The 20,887-nt window shown below is 41.0% G+C and overlaps 1 protein-coding gene across 1 annotated transcript in view; it reads left to right on the forward strand.

Annotated features, from left to right (window-relative positions):
- Positions 1 to 1,500: 1,500 nt before the first annotated feature.
- PLCE1 (phospholipase C epsilon 1) overlaps positions 1,501 to 20,887 on the forward strand; it is a 260,258-nt gene continuing 240,871 nt past the window's right edge. The window contains exon 1 of the mRNA XM_081104349.1: positions 1,501 to 2,816. Within this exon, the coding sequence (XP_080960475.1) occupies positions 1,623 to 2,816 (1,194 nt within the window). The 5' untranslated portion in view covers positions 1,501 to 1,622. The remainder of the gene's footprint in view (positions 2,817 to 20,887) is intronic.

Raw genomic sequence — 20,887 nt, forward strand, 5'->3', positions numbered from 1 at the left:
GGGAATTCTTTATTAAACTAAGCCCAAACATTTCTACCCAATAATTCATTTGTCTTTACCCTGATCCTACCTTTAAAAAATATATATATATATATATATAGCGTCCCAAAATTCATGCAAGATTTGAATTTTGCGTGAGCATTAATAACAACAACAAAAAATTAAAGCCTAATTTTATTTGGTTTATTGAATCAAATTCTAATATCTGTTGCCCTTTGATTTCAATCCCTTCAATTTGATAAGCATTACCAAGTACCAATTATGGCCCAGGAGCAGGGACAGTGAAGACCAATGAAGACCACGGCTTTGTGTATGTGCCAGCAAAGCCGTGGAGGCCATTTACCCAATGTGCTATTCCATACATAACCCTATACTGTATACTTTATGAATCAATAAAAAATTTGCAATTTTTAATTATAAACCTGTGTTTTCTATCAAAATTACTTATTGCGTGAATTTTGGGATATATATATATATATATATATATATATATATATATATTCTATTGTTGATAGTATTACAGATATCTCCTGTTCCTCCCCCCCCCCCGTTACCCCCTTCCTCCCAGTCCCTACCCACCCACCCTGAAACAATATGAAACAAGGCTATTTCCTTATTTCAGTTCTGCAAATGTATGAAGATTGCTATCAAGCCTCCCACTTGGTTCTCTTACTCTAAACAAGCATTTCATTAACTCATTTATCTAGTGTATGGTTTGGCAGGCATTTTCTATAAAGAGCCAGATGGTAAATACTTTTGGCTTTTTGGGCCACATGGCCTCTGTCACAACTTTTCAACTCTACCATTGTAATGCAAAGGCAATTGTTTAAGAGAAAAGGATAAATTTGGTGTCCATTACTCCATTTTGATTGGAATGAGAAATTCTGAAATATTAAATCAGAAAAATTAATACCTAAAGCATTAAAACTAACCTCTTTTTTATCTTTAAATTTTTTTTTTAAATTACAGTTGACAGGCAATAGTATGTTAGTTTCAGGTATACAGTGTAATGATTTGACATTTATGTAACTTACAAAGTGATCACCCCCAATTAATATAGTACCCATCTGACATTATACATAATTATTGCAGTATTATTAACTATATTCCCTATGCTGTACTTTATATCCCTGTGACTGTAAAACTAACTTCTGATTGCAAAACTCCTTCCCCCAAATTGGTTCATATTTTGCATTAGCTTAGAATTATGAGTTCATTAAAAAATTCATTTAATTCCACAGTGTTTGACATTATCCCTTTCTCTTACAGGAAACATTCAAACTGGAATTTTAAATCATTACAAGTCAGTGATGGATCACAAGTTGCAGAATGCAATCCTGAATAGAATTCTTCGAAAGAATTGCTTTAAATAACAGAGGAAAGAAAATTATCCATCACTCTAAAACCCTGATCTAGAAAAACCTATTGCACATACTAGGAAATTAAAACTGGGGAAATTTATCTGACTCTTAATGCACCTGAATCAAAGGAACTGTCGCTTTGTTTCTCAAAGGAATTTTATATCTGAGATTATTTTAATAGCCAATCATTTTATTAGAATCTTGACATGATCATCAGGGAGGAGAAACAGAACAATCGGTAAAGCCCGTGTGTTGGTCAAGATGACTTCTGAAGAAATGGCAGCTTCTGATCTCATACCTGTGACTCAGAGAAAAGTGGTGTCTTCTCAGTCAGCTGCAGATGAAAGTAGTGAAAAGGCCTCAGGCGTCAGTGTTCCAAAGACACATACTCCTGGGCAGAGTAGGCCGACTTCTCATACCACCTCAAAACTGAACAAACCCAAAGAGGAAACTTCTGGAAGCAACTTGCCTAGGATTTTCTCAACAACAAGGGGGAAAATCATGAGTGATGAGAACAGTAATGAAACGTGCTGGGAGAAAAACATGCCCGATTCTGTGAAGAACCTTAACGTGAACGGCAACAACATATTGGAAAACCGTCAGTGTGGTCTTCCTCAGAGCCAGTTTTACAAAACATGCGATTCTGTTGTAGAGGAAGGCCTGCATTTGGAAACTGGAGTCTCTTCTTCCCTGGAAAGAAAGGTGTTCCCTGGGATTCAACTGGAACTAGACGGACCTCCCATGGGCATTCGTCCCTTAGAAAATCAATCAGCAACCAGCAGGGCACACCCTGACAGCGATTTGGCGGTATTTCACTTTCATTATGAACTTGACAGAAGAATGTCAGGCAGTGTCTGTACCCTATCAGACAACTTGATTTTGGATGATTGTGGAAACTGTGTATCACTGCCTGATGTTGGTAGGGAGCAAAAGAAAAATTATATGGCGTATACTTGCAAACTGATGGAATTGGCAAAAAGCTGTGATAATGAGAACAAGCAGGTACAGGGTGATCATTGTGACGCCTTGAACGATGAATACATGTGCTGCGAAGCTTCCTGCCGAAAGGCCAGCGTGGTATGTTCTAGTGACAGCTTCTGCAGGGAGGGTTTTACTGATAGTCCATCTGCCGAGACTTTTCTGAGCCATTTTGAGGACTTCCCTGATAATTATGAAGACGTAGAAGATTATTTTAAAAGTAAAAAGGAGCGGTCTACTTTGTTAGTGAGGAGATTTTGTAAAAATGACAGAGAAGTTAAGAAATCTGTGTATACTGGGACAAGGGCAATTGTGAGGACTCTGCCTTCTGGTCACATTGGACTGGCAGCTTGGAGTTACATTGATATGAAGAGAAGTGGAAGCTTGTTGCCTTGTGGGAGAGTAACGGGCCAGCTATCAACAGTGCTGGTTAGGCAAGATGGGAGCCCCTGTCTGTCAGAAGCCCAGTGGTATCCGGTAAGAGTGAAAGTTTCTTTCGATCATTTTTTTGTTTGTTTGTTTCTTTTTTTTTTTTTAATATTTTTTATTGATTAAGATATTACATATGTGTACCCTCTACCCCCCCTCTCCCCGCTCACCCCCTCACCCCCCCCGTTGTCCGTGTCCATTGGTTAGGCCTATATGCTTGCATATAAGTCCTTTGGTTGATCTTTCCCCCTTGCCCCCACCCTCCCCTACCTTCCCTCCAAGGCCCGACAGTCCAATCAATGCCTCTCCGTCTCTGGATCAGTCCTTGTTCATCAGTTTATGTTGTTCATTATATTCCACAAATAAGTGAGATCTTGTGGTATTTATCCGCTCTCCAGTTCCATCCATGCTGTGGCAAATGGTAAGAGTTCCTTTTTCTTCTTCCTCTTCTTAAAGAATACCTTTCAGCTTTTCATATAATGCTGGTTTGGTGGTGATGAACTCCTTTAGCTTATTCTTATCCGTGAAGCTCTTTATCTGACCTTCCATTCTGAATGATAGCTTTGCTGGATAAAGTAATCTTGGTTGCAGGTTCTTGCTATTCATCTCTTTGAATATTTCTTGCCACTCTCTTCTGGCCTGCATGGTTTCTGTTGAGAAATCAGCTGACAGTCGGATGGGTACTCCCTTGTAGGTAACTGACTGTCTTTCTCTTGCTGCTTTTAAGATTCTCTCTTTATCTTTTGCTCTTGGCATTTTAATTATGATGTGTCTTGGTGTGGTCCTCTTTGGATTCCTTTTGTTTGGGGTTCTCTGCGCTTCCTGGACTTGTAAGTCCATTTCTTTCACCAGGTGGGGGAAGTTTTCTGTCATTATTTCTTCAAAAAGGTTTTCAATATCTTGCCCTCTCTCTCCTTCTGGTACCCCTATAATTCTGATGTTGGTACGCTTGAAGTTGTCCCAGAGGTTCCTTACACTATCTTCATATTTTTTGAATCTCTTTTCTTTTTTCTTTTTCGGTTGGGTATTTTTTGTTTCTTTGCATTTCAAATCTTTGACTTGATTCTTGGGATCCTCTTGTCTGCTGTTGGAGCTCTGTAAAGTATTCTTTATTTCAGTCAGTGTATGCATAATTTCTAATTGGTCCTTTTTCATGACCTCCATGGTCTCACCATACTCCTTGAGGGATTCATTAAATTTATCGGCGGTTTCCATAAAATTCTTGACAAACCTTATAAACGTGGCCTTGAACTCTATATCCAGTCGTCTGGCCTCCTCCGTTTCTGCCAATTGTGACCTGTTTCTTTGTCTCCGCATTTTGGCTGCTTCCCTGTGTTGATAGAGTGGCCTGCGCGCCAGGTGTCCTGTAGGGCCCAGTGGCTCAGCCTCCCCAGTTACCCGGGGTGGACACTCTTGGTGCACTCTTGGTGCCTCGCTTGTTGTAGGATCACTGGGAGGAATTGACCTCCAGGCCAATTGGCTGTGGGAAGCAGCTGTGTCTGAAGTGGGAGAATGGTCCCCCTCTGACCACTGGGTACAGTGGCTCCTGGATCTAAGGAGGTGCTAATTCAGCCCCTGCCTGAGGCCACACAGCAGGAACTACGAAGAGGCTCAGCTGTGAAGCAATGCAAGCCGCTGCAGGGCCTTGGGCCTTCTCTTGGAAGTTCCGGGTCTGGCTGGCCCGGCTGCAGTTAGGTAATTATCAGGTTGCAAAGTTCTGGGGCATTCACATGCAAAAGCCTCTGCCGCAGCCCGGGTGGGGCGGGGTCTCAGGAAGGCAAAAGGCCGGAGAAAGAAGCTATGGCTGATTCTCCGCGCCCGGAGTCGCGCGTCTCAGTGTCCCGGCAATGGCTGCAAGCACCTCCGAGGGAAATCTGCCCCCAAGTTCGCCCGCTGCCGCCTGAGAGAGCAGCCTCTCCCCGTATGAGACCTGGGTCCCCAGAGACTTCCCGGAACCGGAGATCAGAGCAGTCGGGAGCTTGTGATTCAAAAAGACAGCCGCGTCCTCAGGTGCCACCCCCTTTCCGCGCGCGCGAGCCGCTGCGTACCTCTGCACTCAGCCTCCGCAGCTCCTCTGGCTCTCAGCGTGCTTTTCTTTTCTTCTAGTTGTAGAAATTACACTCAGCCAGCCTTCCTGTTGTTTTGGACGATGTTTGCTCCGTCCTTTGGGCTAATTTTCAATTGTTGTGGGAGGCGACTATTTCCTGGTGTTTATCTATGCCGCCATCTTAGTTTCTCGTTTTTTTTTCTCGATCATTTTTTTAAGCTTGATATTTCAAAATCCAAATTTTCATTGTCTTAATTTATGTAAAATTTTAAATTCTGTCCAATTATGATTTACAGGGGAACTATTGGAAACAAGTAGATATAACAGTTACTCCAATGGATAGCTGTCAAGGCTGAGTTAACTCTGCAACAATATAGGTAACAAAATACACATACATATGCCATCAGGAGTGGAGACATTACAGAGATTCCCTGGTTACTGTGTGTGGAATTATAAGAAAGAAACTCCTGGTAGTGGAAAAACTCTGAATTTTGTTGTGTCCTTCGGAGATATATGCCTGTGTCTTCTTTTATTGTGCTTTTAGTTTGCAAGGCCGAAAGGAACTTAAAGTCCGGTTTCCTCCATTTTCCAACCAGCATTCCCAGTTGCTTCCCTCTTCACCTTTTTTGTGCCATGGGCCCCCTTTGGCCATTTGGTGAAGCCCATGGACTCAGAATGCTTTTAAATGCATCGAACGAAATACAAAACGTTATAAAGGACACAGATTATGTGGATATAAATTTATCAAGACATTTTTTGAAATTATGACATTGCAGGGTAGGCACTTCTTTATTAGCACACTAAACGATCGTACCCAGTGACGTGCTAACTACATTAACTTCAAAGTAGTGATGAATCTAGGTCAGGAATGGTTTGCCTGGGACTTTCCCAGTTTTATCATCCCAAGCATCTCAAGCCTGGGCATACAAGGGCAGTTGGTCACACTAAATATAAATACTATTGTAGGGTGTCTACTATGACTGTAATGTATGGAAATATTTGTGATTTCTATTGGTGACAAGATCATAGCTGCTGCTGCTACTACTGAGGTTTGTTGCCTATATTCATAATTGAAGGAAATGTTAAATTTCTAACTCTCACATTCTAGTGTTTCACAATTTCTTAAAATTTGGCCCTATAAATAACTACCCAGTCTAGGAAAACACTCTTTTTATTGAAATATAACTGGCATATTTTTACTTTCATCAACATCAATATGGTAGCTAATATTTGTGCATTTTACATGTGTCAGGCATTGGGTCAAATAATTTATTCTTTTAAAAAATACATAGTTTTATTGATTTCAGAGAGGAAGGAAGAGGGAGAGAGAGATAGAAACATCAGTGGTGAGAGATAATTGTTGATTGGCTGCCTCCTGCACTCCCCCTACTGGGGGTTGAGCCCAAAGCCTGGGCATGTGCCCTGACTGGGAACGAACTGTGACCTCCTGGTTCATAGGTCAGCATTCAATCACAGAGCCACACCAGCCAGACCAAATAATTTATTCTTGATTTCATGTAATCATCTTAATTCCCCTCTGGTATTGGTATGCTTATTAACACGGTAGTATTGCTAAGAAAACTGAGTCTTAGAGAAGTCATGTACGCTGTCCAAGGTCACGTAGCTAATAAGTGGTGTAACCAGGATTGTGATCCAGGCAGTCCACACTCTTAATTCCTCAAGATCTAGAAAGAAATAAAATTTAGAGTAAGCTTTTAAAGGAACAGACAAATTCTGTTCATTTCAGCACCTGTTGACTTAGTAGCCACATTCACTGATGCTTAGGTTTTTCGGACTTGACTGTGTTTGATATGGTGCTTCTAACCCTGTTACATGTTTGAATCACAGTGTCCATTTCCCCCCAATCCTCCACCCCCCAGACCCTCTGAATCAGAATCACTAGGGTAGGGCGCAGCATGAATATTTTTTTCAAAATTCCTTTGGGTAATTCTGTGATTCTGTGGAGTTGAGAGCCACTGACCAGGAGCTTAAATTCTTTGGTCTTCATCTGGACATTTGGGGACTGTTTCCTCTGCCCTAAAGACCATGACACTGCCAGGGCTCTCAGGAGTGTCAGGCCTGACCAGGGAGCCTGAAGGCCCTTCTCGCTGTGCATTCGACTTACCCTTCACCCCACCAAGTGTCAGCAGGTTTGTTTTTACTTCTTCACCTGATACCTCATGAAACCTGAGTCACAGTCAAGGTGGTGTCAGTTACCCACATGCTCCCCAGCTCTTCTGACCGAATTCTGAATTTTGTCCATGCAGGGAGAAAGAGGTTCATCACAGCAATGTGTCAGCCCATTTAAAAAGGCAGCAATTCACATTCACCTGAAGTTGAACGTTAAGAACACAATAGAAATTTAAATATAGCAAAGTGAGTGGAAGTAGATTGTTTGAGAACCGTTATCATAGTTCCCCCCACACACTTATGCAGACACAAGGGCTGTGAATGTGCTATAAGCTGCAGGATAACTTTTGGCATGCCTGTACTTATCCTCCAGTTCCTGCAGCCCTACCACTTCTGAGAATGTTCACAGGTCCTTAGCTAAAATCTGCCCCTTTCAGCCTGTCAGAGGCCCTGGATTGGTCATTTCCAGTGAAAAGAACCGAAGAGATGAGTCAAATCACCTCCTCCCTCCTTCTAGTCTCTGGAGGCTGGGAGAGGTCACCACATCTCAGTCAGAGTCAACTCCAGGAACTTCTGTCTCCTCTCTGACTGGGTTTCTGGGAGGTGGTGGGCATTTTTATTAATCCTTAGCATGAAGCTGGGGGATGGGCTGACTGTCCTCCTGTCCTTTCTCAAGGGAGAGTTCTGAAAGGCAGAGACCTTTTTGAACATCCATTCTATGGCAGGAATGGATCGGTATTTTCTAAAGTATGGTATTCTCCTTGTATGTTATGTTTTGTCTTGTTTTCAGTCTGGTGGAAATCCTTCTCAAAAGTTGCACAGATGAATTTTAGCCACTTTCCCTCAGCTCCTATAAAGTGCTTCCTTCAGCTAAAAAAAAAAAAAATGCAGATTCTAATGTTATGCTTGTAGTTCTAGTGTTCTGATTATTTCACACTAGAGGCCCGATATACATGAAATTCGTGCATGGGAGGAGGGTGGGGCGGGGGGTGGTCCTTCAGCCCAGCCTGCATCCTCTTCATTCTGAGATCCCTTGGGATCCGGTCTAAACCAGCAGTCAGACATCCCTCTCGCAATTGGGACCACTGGCTCCTAACAGCTCACCTGCCTGCCTGCCTGGTCACCCCTAATTGCTTTCCCCTGCTGGCCTGGTCACCCCTAACTGCTCTCCCCTGCCAGCCTGATTGCCACTAACCACCTCTGCCTTGGCCCCTGCCACCATGGCTTTGTCCGGAAGGATGTCCAGAAGATGTCCAGTCTAATTAGCATATTACCCTTTTATTAGTATAGATGTGTCCCCCAATCAGACTGTAAATGTATTAAGGGCAAGAAATGGCCCTACCTTTTTTCTACTCTCCATAATGCCAAGTATATAGAAAACAGGACAATGTCAGACTAAGAAACATGGTCTTTGGAGTCAGTTGGCAAGGCCTCATGCAGAGTGGGTGCCACCGCTCTCACTCCAGTCACTTATTACATACTTTGTCATGCACATGTCCCCAGCCTATGCTCTTGGTAGCTTCTGACATGGGCAAGTTTACAGTGGTATGAATTTGAATGTATGTCCCTTAATCTATGATGTGGTCGTTTGAACAATCCTCCCCACACATTTAAAGAATGTGTTAGTTATCCAATTAGTTCCTTTGCCTCACTTAACTTTTTTTTCCTTGTGTGCCTTTGTCAAAATGACCCAATTACTTTATATTTGCACAGCTGTTCAGAGGAGCATGGATTTGAATGGGAGACATTAATGAGGATTAATGCTGGCTGCCTGACTAACCATATTGGTATCCTCCTCCCTGCTTGTAAAAAATTAAAACCCTACCCCTTATCCAGTTACAGCCACACTCCCTCTCTCCTGCTTTCAATTTATTGGCTCACAAAGATGATATATTTTGGCAAGTGGCTAAAGTGTCCAAGTTAGAGATTGGTTAAAGGGTGTTTTCCCTTTTTTTAAAAAATTCTCTCCCTCACTGAATTTTGGGAAGTTTAGGTACCTAGAGTTATTCTGAATCCGAAGTACAAGAAGTTCTGCCTCTGCTGGAACCAGTCATGTAACCTGAGTTCCATGTGCACTGAATGATGGAGCGTGGAGGAAACGAGGGTAGCCAGGGCTGAAAGTCCACCAGCTCCTGTAATTACCGCTTTATTTATGTCCCTGCTGGGATCCACAAGAGGATTTAATGTACAATAGGTACAACAAAATAGAAAAAAAGTGAAGTTTTAAGAAATCAAAATAGAAAAATTATAAATTATAAAGGAAAGATAAAACCAGCTTCTATGTTGCTAGTTCCTTTTCTGCTTTCTTCCTTCTAAAATGTGTCTTCACATTTTTTCTACTCTCCAATACAGAAAATTAAACCTAAGAAGCTATGGAAAATTTTTTGAGTGTTTAATATAAATACTTTTGTTGGTATTGTTGGTATATATGTCCTTGATTCTATATTTTCTGTTACATGTAAAGGGGCCAACCAATAACAAATTCATTTCCTGTTGTAACTTTTATGGGTGATTAAATATCTGTTGAGCCCTGCCATTCAGTGTTGTTAATAGATGGCTGGTGAAACAGCAACATGTCTTGTTTTCTCGTCTGGGAATTTGGTCTCCCTGCATCTTGGGTACAATTTGGACCTTGAACTAATTAAATTTCACAGGGAGCACAGGCTAAGCTGACAGCCTGTGCTTGGTGACATGCAGGGCCTCCTCTTCCATGACTCAGGGTTATGTCAGATTCATGGCGTGGCTATAGGAGGAGGCTGGCCCCTTCCTGCTGAGCACAGTGAAAGGGAATCCAGCTCCCGGCCAGTCCCTGTGCAGTTTAGTCACGTCTAGTGCATCAGTGGAAAATGTGACAGGCCGTCAGAGGCCAGCTCTGTGATAGTTGGTCAACTTTCACTTATTAGCTGCATTGGGACAGTTTAGGGTAAACTTACTTCCACACTGTAGTTACTTTACACCAGCTCTTTGGCCAAAAAATGGAATGAAAAACACTGACCCTGGCTGGACTCTAGTTGAAGAGAATATATCCATGGCCACTGTTATTCTCATGTTAGCCTTGGGACAGTACCAGCATTAGGACTTTTTATTCCTTTCCCCAGATATCCTGCATAATGGGAATTGGCAGCTGAAGAAGCTCCATCCCTGGAAGTGGGCCATGGTTAGAATGTGGCCTGAAAAGAGTCAGAACCCGTGGGCAAGGATGGGACCATCAGATGGAGCCCTGATCTAATCCACACCCTGCATTTTCACACAGGAGGCACTCAGGCTGCCCATAGAATGACCTCTCCAGAGTGATGAGTGATAAGAGTATCCCTCGCCCTTTGATCCACTCTCCCTTGATCCCCTTGATCCCCTCCTCCAGTGCTGATTCAAGAACAGCACTATAAGCCCTGAGGGAGTAGTACAGAGGTTTCTTCTCTGGTGACCAAATGACTCAGCATTCAAGAACTCTCGCATCATAGGGGGTAAGAGGGGCGACCATCCCTTGAACCCTCTATGACTAGACTAACCTGTGGCTTAGGCAGGGCCCTCATGAAAAGTTGCTTTCAGACAATGGTGGCCCTGAGGAGCCCCATGAAACCAAAATGGTGCCCTGTCCATTGGTTCTTTGTTCTAGTGGCTAGCCCGGACACATACAGAGGCTCAGATTAAATAAGGGTCCTACAGAGTGCAGGCATCTAAGTCCCAAACCCCAACACTCGGCCCTTGAACTTCAGCCCTTTCCCTCTCATTTAGGCCAGCACCCCTCAAACCCTCAGAAAGAGAACAGCAGAAAACCACTTCAGTCTTTAGCAATACAAAGACTATCTTTCAAGGACAAGGAGAGCTTATTCTTTGAAACCCTTGGAGGGAAGGAGAAATGTTTCAATTTATTCTTCTTTTAACAGCCTTATTGACATATAATTCATATAGCATACAGTTCATCTCTTTAAAGTATACAATTCAATGTTTTGGTGTATTCACAGGTATGTGCAAACATCACCACAATTTTAAAGCATTTCCATCAACTCAAAAAGAAACCCATACCCTTTAGCTATCACCTCCATTCTCTCCATCCCTTCCCCTCTCCCCCAACCCTAAGCATTCACTAATCTATGTTTTGCTTATAGACTTCCCTAGTCTGAACTTTCATATGAATGGGTTCATATAGCATGTGGTCTTTTGTGACTGGCTTCTTTCACTTAGCGCAGTGGTTCTAACCTGGCCCTTTAAATACAGTTCCTCATGTTGTGACCCAACCATAAAATTATTTTCGTTGCTACTTCATAACTGTAATGTTGCTACTGTTATGAATCGTAATGTAAATATCTGATATGCAGGATGGTCTCAGACGACCCCTGTGAAAGGGTCTTTTGACCGCCAAAGGGGTCACGACCCACAGGTTGAGAACTGCTGACTTAGCGCAATGTTTTTAAGGTTTACAGTTTGTCTATATTGTAACATATATCAGTACTTGGCTTTTTTTCTTTTCTTTTTTTTTACTATATTCCACTGTATGAATATGCTACATTTTTATCTATTCATTCATCAGTTGTTGGATATTGTGTTTTTTCCACTTTTTGGCTCTTAGGAATATGTTTTCATTTCTCTTGGGTTTATATCTGGGAGTGGAATTGCTGAGTCATATAACTGAGTTTAAACTTTTAAAAAAGCAGGTTTACAAGCAGCTGTACCTTTTTACATTCCCACTGGCAGTGGGTGAGGGTTCCAATTGCTCCACATCCTGACCAACATTTCTTAGTGTCCATCTTTTTGCTTATAGCCATCCTTGTGGATATGAAGTGATATCTCATTGTAGTTTTTATTTGAATTTTCCTGAAGTCTTAAGATGTTGAACATCTTTTCCTGTGCTCATTGGCCATTAAGTCCTTTGTCCATCTTTAAAATTGGGTTTTTATTATTATTATTGAATTCTTTATATATTCTGGATATACGTTCATGATCAGATATATGATTTGCAATATATATCTAGATGTAAGTATAGTTGTAGATATAATGAGTGAAAGTCAAGAGAGTGACAAAGAAAGTTTACAATTTTAATGCATAATAAAACTTGTAAGTAAGCTTTCAAGTAAAAAAAAATTCTTTTTATTAATCCTCACCCAAGGATATTTTTTCCATTGATTTTTAGAGAGAGTGGAAGGAAGGGGGAGAGACACAGAGACAGAAACATCGGTGTAAGAGAGACATATGGACTGGTTGCCTCCTGGATGTGCCCTGACCAGGGCCGGGGATTGACCCTGCAACCAAGGTACATGCCCTTGACCAGAATTGAACCCATGACCCTTCAGTCGACGGGCCAACACTCTATCCATTGAGCCAAACCATCTAGGACTGAAGTAAAATTTTTTAATCTTCTCTCCCAAATTCTCTCCAAACTCCAGTCTTTATAGTTTCTCCCTCTTCTTCTGCCTGTTGTTTTTCTTATTATCCAAATTCTGTACTACAGACCCTGGCTGGGAACCAGATTGTCATCTGCAAAGTTGTGCATTGCAAGAAAGGCATCCAAGGCAGGGATGGTTGAGGAGGAGGCGACCACTTCACAGCAATACACTCCATCATGCACAGGCTGGAGCAAGGCTGAGCCTTGGGTGACACAAGTGAAATTCCTAGAATGCAAGATTTAAGGAGGCACTTACTCCCGGGGTCTTGCAAGTGCCAACCCTCCGCTTTCTAGTGAGTGTCTCCTTAAATTTTGAGGCCTAGGCCGCTCCCTTGTCTCACCCTAGTCCCAGCTGCAGATATGAGAGTCTAAGGCAGGGTGGGCAAACTTTTTGACTCGAGGGCCACAATGGGCTCTTAAACTGGACCGGAGGGCCGGAACAAAAGCATGGATGGAGTGTTTGTGTGAACTAATATAAATTCAAAGTAAACATCATTACATAAAAGGGTACGGTCTTTTATTTCAATAGTTTTATTCATTTCAAACGGGCTGGATCCGTAGTTTGCCCATGGCTGGTCTAAGGGACTATATGGTTTAGAAATGCATATTATCCTCTTAGTTCAGGAATGGCCTTGACTAAACGCCCATATATCTTAATACAGCTGTTCTTAAACTATAAGCTAAGAGTGGTTCCTCATTTTTAAAGGGTTCAAAAAAATCAAAAGAAGAATAATATTTCGTGACATGTGGAAATTATATGAAATTCCAATTTCAGTGTTCACACTCATTCCTTTATCTATTTTCTGTATGTGCTTTCTTCCTGTAACAACAGGTTTGAGCAGCTGCAGTAGAGATTGTATGGCTTGCAAAGACTAAAATACAGTATTTATTATCTGGTCCTGTATAGCAAAAGTTAGCCTATCCCTGGCTTAGATCACCATTCTCCACCTGGCTAATTCCTACCCCTCCTTCAGTCCTAAGCTTGGATTTCACATCCCCTCATAGTCCCTTCCCCCACTACAGACCCCAGTTCAGAGTTTCTCTGACAGTCAGTCTTCAATGCATATTTCTTGAATTATAAATGAATTATAAATGAATTATAAATGAATTATAAATGAAGAAAGGTGGTTTTCACTCACTGCTAATGTCTCCTTCTCTCCTTCCCCAGACCAAGTGAGGCAGGCTTGTTAGCTATCCTCTCGCTGACCCTCGGTTTATGTAATACCTGGGACAGAACCAGAATTTTCCACTGTTACTCAGAAGGGTCTTTGTTAGTCCTGTGAACTCAGAGACCCATGCTTGTCACCTCCACAGACCTGGCCTAAAAGACAAAGAACTATAAGCTAAGAGTGCATGGACCTCCTTGTACTTGGCTCCACATTTCAACTGGCTGTAAAAGCCCTTAGGAGCGTTTCCAAACATTTTGTATTTATAAGGGGACACCTGAGACTGCTGTGATCTGCAATGGGCCGGGGAGGAAAGAAGCCCTCTCCCTGCAAGATCCCAGAGCTCTGTCCCTACCTTTCAGAACCCCGAGTTCTCACAGGCAGGGATTTCACTGCAGGCCAGAGGGAATCTAGCTTCTTTTTCTCAGTGGTGGTCAGGGATGGGGTTGGGGGGAAAGGGATAGGGGCAGCATGCTGTGTTTGTTAGTTAGGAAGATCATTCTTTGATTTTGGGAGGTATCTTGCCAGTTCCTTTAAACCATCTGAGAAGGCAACGAATACATATCTGCCCTCACTTTCTTTTATAGCAAAAAGAACTAAAATCCCGGGTCCTAAAATGACTTGCTTAAAATCAACCAGTTAATGGCAGAGCTTGAATTGATACTTCGCTCTTCCTGGGGAGGGGGTGGTGGTGGGAGTGGGGGGGAAGGTGCTTCCACCCCCTCCCCAGAAAGCTCTGCCATTAACTGGTTGACTTTAAGCAAGTTATTTTAGGACCCGGGATTTTAGTTCTTTTTGCTATCAAAGAAAGTGAGGGCAGACATGTATTCTTTGCCTTCTCTGTGTCAGACACTGAGTATATAATTTGCATATGTTAACTTAATAAATTATAAATTGCACATTTCCTCTTAACTCTAAAAGCCTAGCATCTATGACTTCCTGATTTAAGTCCCAACCCTGGGTTTTGGGTGGAGTGAATATTCTACCTCTCCTAGCAATGCCTCCTTGGAGGTTTGATTTGGAGAGAAACTTGACACTCTAACACAGTGGTTCTCAACCTTCCTAATGCTGCGACCCTTTAATAGAGTTCCTCATGTAGTGGTGACCCCCAATCATAAAATTATTTTCGTTGCTACTTCATAACTGCAATTTTGCTACTGTTATGAATCGTAATGTAAATATCTGATATGCAGGATGTATTTTCATTGTTACAAATTGAACATAAAGCATAGTGATTAATCACAAAAACAGTATGTAATTATATATGTGTTTTCTGATGGTCTTAGGCGACCCCTGTGAAAGGGTCGTTCGACCCACAGGTTGAGACCCGCTGCTCTAACATTTGGAGTAAAGGGAGGGCGAGGAGAGACACATTTATCCTGAGATGCCTGTGCCAGTAAAACAGCAAGCACCTAATGGGGACTGTGTGCCAGGCACTGTGCTTCCAGACATCTTGTCTCCTTTCATTCTTACAGCAACTGTCTCCAAGGTCAATATTCTGAACATCCCCACTTCATGCTCATTATAAGTAACATGGCCAAGGTCACACAGAGTTAGGGCTTGGACCCAGGTCTGGCTACCTCTGAAGCGCATGCTCATCATTGCTCCTCAAAAGTTCTCTGAAAGATTCTGATGTAACTCACCCCTCTAGCTTGGCAGAGGTTCTGTTCTCTTATTAAATGTGCAAATGTTGAGCTGGATGAGTCCTTGGGCTGTTTCTTTCTTCAAATGTGAGCTGGGCGTGACCTTTGGATGAAATGGGAGATGCAGGGAACAATACCAATTCTTAATGTGAGGAGTGTGTTGGCTATTGAAATGGCTAAGATTTATTTTTATGACTCAGCCTGCTAGGGGAGGAAACCAAGCCCAAAGGTTTGAATTTTTTACTGAATTGCTGTAATTTAGAAGTACATTTTAGAAGTTTTATAAGCAAGTAAGCAAGGACAAATTCCAAAGAAAACTGCACACATCTGACTCAGAATCTATAGCTTATTCATGATCATGCTGAAATGACCAAAACTAGCGGGAACATAATTTAGTATTTTTCCATTGTAATTTTAAGTTTTCTGTGATTTTCAAGGATTCTGACCAACTAACCCGAGTATGAAAAATACTACTCAGTAAAATTTATTTCCATAGTCACACCATTAAAATGAAGTTTTCATCTACTTCACAAGGTTGTGAGGCTAGAGAAAAAATTGAGCTGGTTTTGTATTCAGGTGCTTAGCAAACATTATAAAATGTTCCTGCAATTATAACTTTTATCCTCTTTATTCTCTGTGGATTCAGAGTGAGGTACCTGGGGAAAAGGGACTCAAAAACTATTACGGAGCCAGCTAAGCAAAAATTGAGCCAGCTGTTTCCTTTCATAAATACTGCAAGCATTGAATTGAACCTGTTCACTGAAACCCAACCCTTTGGTTTCCCTTTTGTGATTCTGGCCTAGTTTTAATAACTTCATTTTCAACTTGATATTAGGTAACTTTTATCACTGACACCTATTTTGTCTTGCCCCTCTGTTTTAATAGAATAAGGAATTGCTTTGTCAGTAGACCATGTTGGTTGCCTAGCTTCAGAAAGATTTAGCACCAAATTATAAATGGTGACACTTTAATAGTGAGAGTGGATGTGTCTTGAGAGCCAGCATGTGGGAGTTTGGCCATTGGAAAGCCCCATGGCTTCAGTTTTTCCAGATTGTGTACCCTTCCATCAAACAGTAATTTCTTAGCCTTGAAAAACTCTCTTCTAGAATAGGAAAAGTTCATTTGAGTTCTAAATTAGTTACCCAAAACTTATTTTAGTAGCAAATGCATTATTTTTCTTTTTAATGAGGCCAGAAAATGGCCTGAGACCCTGGCTGGATCAACCAGTTCTCCTTTGGAGAGCCACAAACCAAATCAGGGCACCATAATGATGGTGTGGCTTGGGCATGACTGATATTTTGTGAGGGTAATACTATTATTGTGGCAACCATATTTTCCAAATAAAAAATTGGGAACATTTTATTGAGAGAGAGAGGGGCAGAATCTTTTAAATTGAGACTGACCCAGGAAATCCAGAATGAATGGTCTTGATTAGTTATCGATGACATTATAAAGGAACAGGAGTGTGAGTGAGCTAGTGCAAATCTAATTTGTTACTAGAGAAATCAAGTCAAAATGAGTGACTTGATAGTGGTGGCAAAGAATAGTCCACGTGTAAAGGCCATTAAAAGCCCAGAATGGAATCTAGCAAGTGTTTTCCTCAGAGTTTTTGTTTATCTGTGTGTGTGTGTGTGTGTGTGTGTGTGTGTGTTTGTTTTTGCAAGAACCTGGTAGCTACCATGCTTTGGAAGTATGAAGGTAATGAAATAGATTTATTTTAAATACCAGGACATGCTCAGCTAAATAAGGGTTGTTCCTTTCTAAGGAGTCATGTTGAAAGGCTGTCCCCATTCTCCATTTATGCTCCCATTATGCAAAATATCTTAACACTTTGAGCTTGGATGGAGATTTAGAAACAATCTATTCAAGCATCCTGACTAATGCCATTTTCAGTCAGTATTGGTGGGTGATTATGAAGGATAAGATTTGTTTCATTGAGGGTCTTGTAAACTGACTGGAGGTGAGCAAAGGTAAAATGCTAAGTCCTGTATTCAACACAATTTGAACACAAACTTGGCCACCGTTTTGCAGTCTTTCTCACTACATTCCTTCAGTGTTGATGGATAGTTCAGAGGCACACACAAACCCATAATGCATCTTTGGTTTAGACTTAGCCTCATGAGCACAGGGCAGATTGAAATTTAGCCCATCTCCTCCACTTCTCAGGACAGGTGCCCTTGTACAGCGTCCAACATGCTCAGCCACACAAGAAGATCCTGGGTAGTACCATGTGGAGTAGAATCAGAAGAGCTACTGAGACCCAAAGTACAATTGTTTTTCTCTTGGATTCATATATTATGTGTTCAGCACAGTGGAGTTCATTGAGTTTCAATGTTCTGAAATATAAACAAATTAAAATAGTCCAGTATGAATGCTTTTCTGGATGAATATAAGATAAGTATTTGGTGACCTAAATAAGTCTTGAGCTGGAAAGTCTATCTTCTGTAACTTTATTCAGTCCCTTACTTTATGGATAAAGTAGCTAAGTTTTTATACAGATGATGTTACTTGACTAGGTTCATCTAGCTAATGATAGAAGACACAGAACTAGAATCTGGACCTCCATATCTCCTCATCTCTAATAGGATAAAAATATATGACACAGCCTGTTACATAGTAGGTGCTTAGTTGACATCAGCTGACTCTGAATCCTAATGCCTTTAGGGTTCCTGGGAGCTGCCCTGGAGGAGGTCATGGTGGGATGGTGGAAGCCGACATGCCTGTGCCATCTTTCATTTATTCCACCAGTTTCCTAGATTGTTTTTACTATTTTCCCAGTGTGGTTTATAGTGTGGTTGGTTCACACTATATCGGTGTTTTGTTTTGTTTTCTGTGTTTTCTGGTCCATTCCAGGTTTCACAGCTTATCCTGCCTTCAGTTCTTTAAGAAACTGGCTCATTTTGTTGCAATAACATTGTCAGTTCTTTAAGTACTCAGAGATGCCCTTTCAATTTGAATGTAGCCAAGTGTTGTGAGTTCATTTCTCCTCTCAGTCTAATTTCTTTCCATCCTTCACTTGGCAGGTAGCTCTCTCTGGTTAATGACCGTAGCTCTTCAAAGCATACAGAGCAGCGATGGGATCCCTCCCCGTCTCTCAGGAGGCTATTTTCCCCTGTTCTTTTTCTCTTATTTATGGGAAGCAGAGCCTAGTGTGAGACACTGAGCACAGCAGGAGGGGCAGGACCTGGCCCAGGGAGAGCCAGTATGGCCTGGACTACAAGGAATGGAGCCAGGAATTCCATGTTCATAAAATATCAGCATTGGAAGGGCCTTGGAGACCATCAGGTCCAGCCCTTTATTTTACAGGGAAGGAAACTGAGGCTCAAAGAGAGGCTCTGGCCTTTCCCAAGTCTGGTTAGGCATCAGTGTCAGAGCCAGGCCTGGAAACTTGTTTGCCCTCAAACCAACTCTCCAGATGCCAAAAACTATTTCTGACTCATAGGTGTGGAGCTGAACTGCTTGTATTGTTAACAGTTAAGTTATTGACAGCTTAAAGCTCAATAGTGGTTAATTTCAGGCACCGGACTACCTGGGTTCAAATTCTGACCCTGCAGTACTGGCTCTGTGACCTAATGAAAGTTACTTAACCCTTCCGTACCTCTGTTTCCTCATCTCTAAAATGAGGCTATAGTTTAGCTTTCTTCTTTGGGTTGTTGTAAAGATTAATAGGTTGTTGTATATTAAATGTTAACATACATTAACAAAAATGTTCTTAATTTTAAAACATTTAGACAGTACCTGGCACTACTCTTGTTGTTTCGCAAGCCTCAATTTTTAACCAAAAATCTATATTATTGCCCTATAAATAGAGATTTTTCTCTAGGGACTCTGATGGAATAAATTTAAATTGTGGGATATAGTGTCTAAGTGCTATAAGAGTAGCAGGAAAATTTTTATAGTCTGAGAAGGCTTCCTGGTAGAGGAGGTGGGTTATCTGCCAAGTCCTACCAGGAGTTGGGATTGCTCATCTTCTAGCAGCAAGAGAGCAAAATGTTCCATTATAAGAAAACTGACCATCTTTCTCACTTGGTGGAGTCTATGTGGCTTATTCCAAATATAATGTTGATTTTAGGGGCCTTTTGCCATTTCACCTTAGCCATCTTTTTCCCCCCAAAAATTACTTGACATAAAATTTAAAGTGATGTAATTTCTCTCCATAGAATAGAAATTTTCCTGTTTTATTTTCAGAACACCTACTGTGAAAATTTCTTTCTGTACTTTGCAAAAAGTTATTGACAACATCTGTTGATATGAAGAGGCAAAGACCAGTTTGTTTGTTTGTTTGTTTGTTTGTGTAGTTGGTCATTTTCAATAATGAAATAAATACCCATAAACTTAGCCAAAACGAAAGCTAGGGCTTCTAAGAGTTTATGTAAGTCAAAGAGATGATTGTGACAACCAGTTTCCATTTTACCCTTCTTCAGGAGAAAGTGTAGGCCAGGTTCATGTAGCATGATGTGGTGGAGAAAATGACCAAGCTTATTAATGACTTCTGTGCTTCTGCTTCTAACTATTGCCGGTTTATGGGATAGAATACTTGAAAGAAGTTAAAGCAGAGTGTTAGTATTTACTTTAATGCCGTCACATGGCTAGGCAATGGAAACTTGTTGAAAAAAATCTCCTCAACTACTTTCTCAGATTAAGGAATTTAGAGGACCAAAGGGCTCTGAATTAGTAGTGGTTTGAAATGCACTATTTCTTACTAATGGGACCTGAATACACTAAAGACACTAAATGAATACACTAATTTAGTGAATACACTAAATTAGAAGATACTAAGGTAAAAGCAAAATCTAAACCAAACAACTAAAAATAAACATAAATGCTAATTTGTTCAAATAAGTAAAGATCCTAAGACTCAAATTGGACATAGCATTTCTACAATCATTGATTGACTCAGTCATTCAACAAATATTTATCAAACACCTACTACTATGTGCCAGGTATCATTAATGAGCTGGAGAAATAGTATTGAACAAAATAGAAATGTCCCTGCCCTCTTAAAGTATATTAGTTTGGATATAGGTTCTGCTGTCTTTAATAGTAACCAGAAATAAAAATGGCTAAATAAGATAAAAGTATGTTTCTTTGTCACTTAAGAATAGTTCATGGTAGTCCAACTTGTGTAGAATATCTGTTCTACATCATCATCAGAGTATATTTTTCTCATTCATATGGTCCAAGATGGCCCAACATTGCATCTTTGTTTTCAACAGCAGGAAGAAGGGGGAAGAAATGGTATACCCATTCCTTTCAAAGGACACACTCCAGAAGTTGTCCATATCACTTTCAAAAATATTCCATTGGCCAGAATTTTGTCACATGGTCACTACCTGGCTCCAAAGAAAACTGGGAAATATAGTCTTGATTTTGAAAGATCATAAACACAGACAAATTTAGGAATTCTATGTCCGTGGCAGAATGGATAATGGAGGACAAATGGGGTCTCTGCTATGCTCTAACAGAGGGAAAAACACAAGACAAAACAAAAATAAATAGATATTATATAGTCAGACAGCAATGTGTGATAAATAAAGTTGGGTACAGAAGTAGAGCATCAAGAGTAAAGAGGTGCTATTTTAATAAGAGAGGTAAGAGAAGAATTCTCTGATTAGGTAATATTTTGTCAGGAGGCATATGGGGAAGGTATAATTCTCCCATTTATACATGTTCCTAAGCTCAGGGACTTGCAGTTACTTAGGAAAAAAAAAGAAATGGCAATTGCAGAAGAGATTTACTGTCCTTCATGA

This window comes from Myotis nattereri (assembly GCF_964212035.1).
Source record: "Myotis nattereri genome assembly, chromosome: 13".
NCBI classification, from domain to species: Eukaryota; Metazoa; Chordata; class Mammalia; order Chiroptera; family Vespertilionidae; genus Myotis; species Myotis nattereri.